The sequence below is a fragment of the Colobus angolensis genome, unplaced genomic scaffold (genome assembly GCF_000951035.1).
Source record: "Colobus angolensis palliatus isolate OR3802 unplaced genomic scaffold, Cang.pa_1.0 Scaffold48, whole genome shotgun sequence".
NCBI lineage: Eukaryota > Metazoa > Chordata > Mammalia > Primates > Cercopithecidae > Colobus > Colobus angolensis.
The window spans coordinates 8726388-8733985 of NW_012118265.1; the positions used below are offsets into that span (position 1 = coordinate 8726388).

At 38.0% G+C, this 7598-nt stretch overlaps 1 protein-coding gene across 6 annotated transcripts in view; it reads left to right on the forward strand.

The window, feature by feature from the left end:
• MME (membrane metallo-endopeptidase) overlaps positions 1–7598 on the forward strand; it is a 94627-nt gene that overhangs the window by 32495 nt on the left and 54534 nt on the right. For all 6 annotated transcript variants that reach the window (XM_011958988.1, XM_011958989.1, XM_011958992.1 and 3 more), the window contains 5 exons: positions 1265–1426; positions 2750–2830; positions 2929–3024; positions 3137–3255; positions 5021–5086. In XM_011958988.1, the coding sequence (XP_011814378.1) occupies positions 1265–1426; positions 2750–2830; positions 2929–3024; positions 3137–3255; positions 5021–5086 (524 nt within the window). The remainder of the gene's footprint in view (positions 1–1264; positions 1427–2749; positions 2831–2928; positions 3025–3136; positions 3256–5020; positions 5087–7598) is intronic.

Below are 7598 nucleotides of genomic sequence, written 5' to 3' on the forward strand. Positions count from 1 at the left end.
GAGAGGTATGGAAGAGGGGCAAAGGAATTACCAGTAAACCAAGGGGAAATGGAAATACAGTTTTACCCAAAGTTTCAAACCCAGGAGGCTATGATAGCAATGTGCCGAATACTAAGGCGTAAAAATCATGAGAGGACTGGTTTGATAACAGTCCTGAGCGTTTTGTATTAAAGAGCTGGGTCCTGAGGTTCCAGCCAGACAAGCAAACATTCTGAAAAGGTGGTTCAAAGTAGGGGCTTGACGCTTAGCTGGAAACTATATTTACCATACCAAGTTTTAAAAATCCACACAATTCAGCAATTATTTGAAGTTTTTAATTAATTAATTAATTCAGAAAGTGAAGTATTCTCAAAAGCTCATCTGAGAGCTCTATTCTCTTGATACAGATGAATTCTCAGTTGCTCTTTTGTTTTCATTCCAAAACAGTTCAACTTGTATGACACTGAAAGTGGGGAGGGCAGGAGCAGAATTTTCTCTGTTCCAGGTATAGACATTATGGGTACTGGGCCATATTCTCGTCTTCATTGGTAATAATTCCTGTTTCATATATCTTTCTATCAGTTGCAGCTCTTAGCAGAGTCAGCATCTTGATTGTAAATACTCAGTGTTGATTGATTTGCATTTTCATCATAGTCCTGAAAGATAAAAGTGGACCTAAGAAAAACTAATAAGCTTACAGTGAGTTTTATAATGACAGACTCTATATAAACAAATGCAAATTGGATGTCAAATCTGAATTACAAAATTTATTTGAGCAAGGTCCAGGAAGTAATAACAGTGGCTTCAGATCCTTTCTAAAATAATAAAAATTCATTAACAATCTTCCATGGCTTGGAGTCTCAGAGACATTCAAAAGTCACAGCACTTTGAAGAGCAGAGTTGGCAACTAGAGTTATCAGAGTGAAGAATGACATACTAACCTCAGGCGCAGGATGGCCAACTCAAAGTAGACCTCTATTCTTTGTTCTTCTGAGATAGGAACTAGCCAGAAAACTTAGTGATTCGGGGGTGGGGTGGGAAGGCTGTGGGACCCAGGGTGGAAGGATCCACACAGTTCAAAATAAAACGAACCAACTATAGTGAAGGAAAAGAGAACTATGCACAGGTAGTATTCCTCATCCACTTGAATTGGCTTATATAAAAAAGAAAACGGAGCATCTGACAAATGGATGCAATCAAAAGGGAGCAATAAGCCTTTTTCCCCTTTTAAGCTTCTTAAGAAATAAACTCATCATTTTATCTAGTGTTTTCTCTGCTCTTGCAGCTGCTCGACTGATCCAAAACATGGATGCCACCGCTGAGCCTTGTGCAGACTTCTTCAAATATGCCTGCGGAGGCTGGTTGAAACGCAATGTCATTCCTGAGACCAGCTCCCGTTACGGCAACTTTGACATTTTAAGAGATGAACTAGAAGTCGTTTTGAAAGGTTAGTGGAGAGTGTGTCTGTGCATCAAAGATTTCTCTCTTAATATGTTATTTTTTAAATATACAATTGTTAGCCTTTACAAGGAATGTCACAGAAGATTAAAAAGTTAATAATCCTTCCAGGATTTATGTGCCACCACCGAGTCACTTTGGTCGTGGCAGACACCGAAATTAATATGCTGACATCTCTTAGCATTCCTGTTTTCATTTGTAGGTATGCAAATGATAAAGTTGTATCATCCCTAGAGATGGCAGGTTTGGGTTTTTGTTTGTTTGTTTGTTTTTTGAGATGGAATTTTGCTCTTGTCACCCAGGCTGAAGTGCAATGATGCTATTTCAGCTCACTGCCACCTCTGCCTCCCAGGTTTAAGCGATTCTCCTGCCTCAGCCACCCAAGTAGCTGAGATTATAGGCACCTGCCATTACACCCAGCCAGTTTTTGTATTTTTAGTAGAGACGGGGTTTCACCATGTTGGCCAAGCTGGTCTTGAACTCCTGACCTCAGTTGATCCACCAGCCTTGGCCTCCCAAAGTGCTGGGATTACAGAAGTGAGCCACTATACTTAGCCAAGATGGTAGTTTTATGTCATTTTACAGTAGAAAAAAAAATTAAATGATTGGTGCAGAAACCTACTTTTGTAGTCTCCCTACCCAAACCCTGTGTTAAAGTCACTGTAAGGTGTTACTAAGATTTGCCTTCCCAGCATAGGTATGTTCTAACCTGGCTAAGACTGTCTCCCTGGAAAGTTAAGAAATCTAGACAAGTCCCTCCTATCCTCTGTTCTGTGTTCTCCCCTCTTCTAGAAGTTATTTGTAGAAGAACAATTTTTGCTACTTTTTAACATTGAAACAAGTAGGACAATTCAATTCATTCATTTGGAGCATGAACAGTACAGTCACACAAAGATAATTATTTTCCAGCCTTCAAAAGAACTATTCATACTAAATTCCAAATTCCTCTGTGTTATTGTTTTCTTTTTAATCTCAATTTCAAGAAAAGTAACTGTTACCTATGGCAGAGCAGTATGCATCACTGTTCATAAAAAAAAGATAATGTAGTCAAAAGGACTTTCTTCTAAATTGGCTGATTAAACTGACTCCCAGTTCTGTGCTAGGACTGATAATCTGGTGAGGGGTTTGGTTTTTCCTATAAGGTTTTGGAACTTGGGTGAGGAAATGAATGTACCTCCAGAAAAGCGAGTTTTTTTTTCCTTTTTAACTGAACTGCCCTTGCAAATGTTAATTTACTGCAAATGAACAATTATGTTTGCATAGTGAAATAAGCAATTATGTTGATGCATTTTATTAAATGTCCTTATTTCAGATGTCCTTCAGGAACCCAAAACTGAAGATATAGTAGCAGTGCAGAAAGCAAAAACATTGTACAGGTCTTGTATAAATGAATGTAAGTGCTCTTCATTTGATTTCATTAGGAGTATGCATATATTGGTGCCAAACTATGCCTAGATTTCTAACTGAATTTATGTTTGTTGTTTTCAAAAGCTGCTATTGACAGCAGAGGTGGAGAACCTCTTCTGAAACTGTTACCAGACATATATGGGTGGCCAGTAGCAACAGAAAACTGGGAGCAAAAATATGGTAAGGCAATTTTCCTACTTAAAAACATAATTGCCACGTAAAATCTATGTTACTATAATATCGTTAATGAACTAAAGCTTCTAAAGATACATTTTATCTTTTATTGCTTTAGGTGCTTCTTGGACAGCTGAAAAAGCTATTGCACAACTGAATTCTAAATATGGGAAAAAAGTCCTTATTAATTTGTTTGTTGGCACTGATGATAAGAATTCTGTGAATCATGTAATTCATGTAAGTTTGTGTGGCAAATAACTCGTTACCTTTAAATTGTAACAAAACTCCCACACACATTGTTGTTATTGGTATTTAGAAATAATGCTATTTTCAATTGAATTGAATAAGCAAGGAGGTAGTATATTCATGCTGTGTCCCTAATACCTGGAGTCCCAATTTTGAAAGTATTTTCTTAATGCTGTGTTTTAGACATTCACCTCTTGCTTCTGCTACCTCTGTTTTAGATACCTCTCCCTTCACAAAACAAATGATAAGAAGGGCTCCAGGCCCCTCCTGTGCAGGAAAAGTTCCTAATTTCTTTTTATGGTACTTGAAAGGAGCATGCTTTGGTTTATAGAAGTAATGCAGGTCTGGAAACCAAAAAATAATAATTGCTTTCAAAAAGAACATAGAAAAGGGATTTTAAACATAATTTTTTTCTCACTAAAGAATATCTGTACTTTTTCTCAACTAAAGGTAAAAAAAATTCTTTCTTTTAAAATGGATTTATTGTATTTTTAAAAATGTAAACAATTTGATTTAGATATCACCTAAGACTAGATTAATGAATATGTTTGGAATGTACTGAAAAACTTAGAGTTTTTCTTTCCTCCTTTTTTTTTTTTCTTGGTTTCCTGTATAAGGAATTATACCAAAAATTGCAGGTTACTGAATCACCTAATCATATCTGTGTCACTATTGCCTAAATCTTTATGGTCATTTGTATTAAAATCATGAAAGGAATTGAACCCAAATCTCCTGCAGGGGACTCTTTCTCTTCTGAAACTTTCTCCTTGCAGGATCACCTTGAGGGCCAGGGCATGGGGAAGGATCAGGGCCCTTCAGGTGGAGATATCTTCTGGCTGTTTCCATACCAGTTCTTTGGGTTATATTTCTTTTGTATTGGCCTAGGCCCTCCACAGCTGCTAGGATTCTCTCTTTAACCCAGAAATGCTCTGTTTCACCTCCACACTCATGTTGCCATGCAGTGAGTCAGAAACAATCTCGCAAAGCTGCAAGTATGCCCAGGTAGCTCTCACTTGGGTATTATAGATGGACTAGACACATTAGCGCAGAACTGAGTTTCATCTTTCACACCCTTAACTGCTATCTGGGTCTACTGAGGTTCTTCTGAGCAGAGCAGCTTTGGGGGGAACCACAGAGAAGTCGCTTCTATTCCCTTAGAGTAGAGAATCTTAAAAAACATTTTCTGGCACAAGTTACATTAGCTAAAAGGTTCTGGAGTTACCTTAGAGGTTTTCCACTTCTCCTCCCCTTCTCCCCATCCATCCAAATCAACTTGAAGACTATTAACCCACTCCCTCCAATGAAAGGGGATCCCAACTAAGGGTGGGAGCAGATGAAAATGTTCCCAGGGGAGCACATTAGAATCTCCGGATTCTGTGAAATCCGGAGAAATCTGGGAAATCTGTGAATATGTAATTTAGAAATTTCCACGTCCTGGAATCTAACATGTTTTTGTTCACTTGCACCTTCTACTCTGCATTAAAAATCCCTCCCAGTAAATCTTTTGTTCACTTTCTTTTGTTTTCCTTAAATATCTGCAGCACAGTCCTCCAGATTATCTAACTGCCCATTAGTATAACACTTACAAGTAGTGTAGAACCCATTTCCTAACTAGGTATTTACTCAGTGTCTGATGGTTACCCCTATAAACAGCAAGAGTAGGATCTTTCACATACATAGATAGACATGCTTGTATTTTTCTAACTTTTCTATATTCGCTGAATGATTTATTTTCTTTCATGTATATTTTTTACAGATTGACCAACCTCGACTTGGCCTCCCTTCTAGAGATTACTATGAATGCACTGGAATCTATAAAGAGGTAAAAAGAAAAAGAAAATAACCAAAACCAAACTACAGAACCATCTGGTGTAAACTTACAAGTAACAAGCAAGGCCAAAATCAAATTTAGCCCTCTGATGTTTTTCATTCATGACAGGGACTTAAAATTACACATAATAGTGAGCTGTCTTTGATAGAATGAATATTCTCAATAGAATGAATGAAGGTATTTTACAAAACTAGGAAATTTGAAATTCCTTATTTGTATCTTGGTTTTTAGTATTTAAAACATATGATCTATTTTGAAAATTAAAGTATTTTAATCCACCTGTAAACTGCATTATTTAAAAAATGAGCAAATTTATCATGGTCTGGGGTGGTGCTGGTGAGGACCAGAGGATCAGTGAGAGATACACTTTGTAGCATCCTTCTGGAACCATCTGATTTGACTTTCAGAGAACTATGCAGGTAGTGACATTGGGCTCAGACAAACTTTTGCAGCTACCTTGTGACTCTAACATTCGCCAGGTAGCCAGTGGGCATCATATCCCATAGTGGACGTTTGGATGTTCTGGAGTGCTTTCTTATTGTCTCACAACCTTGTCTTCCTTGGGCTGATGTTCACGTACTCTTTTTTTTTTTTTTTTGAGATGGAGTCTTGCTCTGTCCTGTCACCCAGGCTAGAGTGCAGTGGCATGATCTTGGCTCACTATACCCTCCGCCTCCCTGTTTCAAGCAATTCTCCCAGCCTTAGCCTCCCGATTACCTGGGATTACAAGCGACCGCCCCCACACCCAGCTAATTTTTGTATTTTTAGTAGAGACGGGGTTTCACCATCTTGGCCATTGTGGTCTCAAACTCCTGACCTTGTGATCCACCTGCCTCAGCCTCCCAAAGTGCTGGGATTACAGGTGTGGGCCCTGGCCCACGTGCTCTTCTCACAGAAGTAAGGAACAACAGGAGATAAAACTAGTAATCTTACTCATTATTAGATATTGGGGAAAGGTGTTGGTTCTACAAAGGTTTTTCTTATAATTATTTTGTAGCTCAGAAGTAAATTATCTTTGATGATCCTAATGTCTCACAGTGTAGTGATGTGACTAAAATTACATTTTATTTTAAATTACTAGCTAAATATGTTTATGATTGGCATTTATTTTGCCTAATTATGAAGTTCAAATAATATGGAATGAATTCACTGTAAGGTATCTTTTTGAATGACTGCACAACACTGAAATGAAGAAAAAGATCTATTATCAAAGGCCACAATTAATAGCACAGATAAATACATGGGTGTGGGATATTTGGGTTCAGTGCAATCTAGTTACTGTGTGGGGTACAGCTACTGGCTTTAAGAGCTATGCAGCTGCTTTCTGTTACAGATTTGAAAGTGATTGAGGAATTTTGGTTCACTATTGTACATTTTTATCACCATCAACTGGGATGCTTTTCATATTTAGGATTGTATTCTTATATCAAATTTTTCAAATCCTACAATGCATACCTTTTTTTTACATTTTAATATTTCTGATATTAAGGTATACTTGGCAGTCAATGTATATATTTAAGGCAGTAAAAGTTTTCTTTTTTTTAAGTGTTAAGATGTTGTATTCATGCATTTTATACTCAATGCTATCCCATAATCTCAGACAGGTCACAAACTGGCAGTCTTTGTCTTGAATATGATATAGAAGCATTTTTGTTTAACTTGTAGTGTTTTTTTAATTTTGAATTAGTTGCCAATATTTTACAAAATTGAAAGATTTCATTTGAGAATCCAGATTTCTTAGTAAATCAGTAGAATTTGAGCCCCTAGCTTGCATTCTTATATGGCAGCAATTGGCCAGAGTGGTGTTGTGGTTGCTCCTTTTAGAAAGGGCATTTGTTGGCTGGGCGCGGTGGCTCATGCCTGTAATCCCAGCACTTTGGGAGGCTGAGGCGGGTGGATCACCTGAGGTCGGGAGATCGAGACCAGCCTGACCAACATGGAGAAACTCCATCTCTACTAAAAATACAAAATTAGCCCGGCCTGATGACCCATGCCAGCTACTTGGGAACTTGGGAGGCTGAGACAGGAGAATCACTTGAACCCAGGAAGTAAAGGTTGCAGTGAGCCAAGATCACACCATTGGACTCCAGCCTGGGCAACAAGAGCGAAACTCTGTCTCAAAAAAAAAAAAAAAAGAAAAAGACAAAAAAAAGAAAGGGCATTTGTTCCAGGTTTGAACAGTCCTCATCAACATGATTCATTGATTTATATTGACTTCTCAGCTCCTGTAGGCACTTGATTTTGCATATTAGTCTGGTCTTGGCTAAACCACAGCAGTAAAAATACAAATACAGTAGCTCAAACAAGAGAGAAGTTTACTTCTATCTGTCATGCCAGTCCAGAAGTAGACAGGCTGTCTAGATGAGGCAGGAAGCTCTGCTCCACGGGAATGTCTGGGAGTCAGCTTTCTTTGATTTTGTTGCTCTAACATCAGCCTCCTCTGTGTTTTTCTTAGTCTATTTGTTTGTTTTTTTTTTTTTTTTTTGAGATGGAGTCTTGCTCT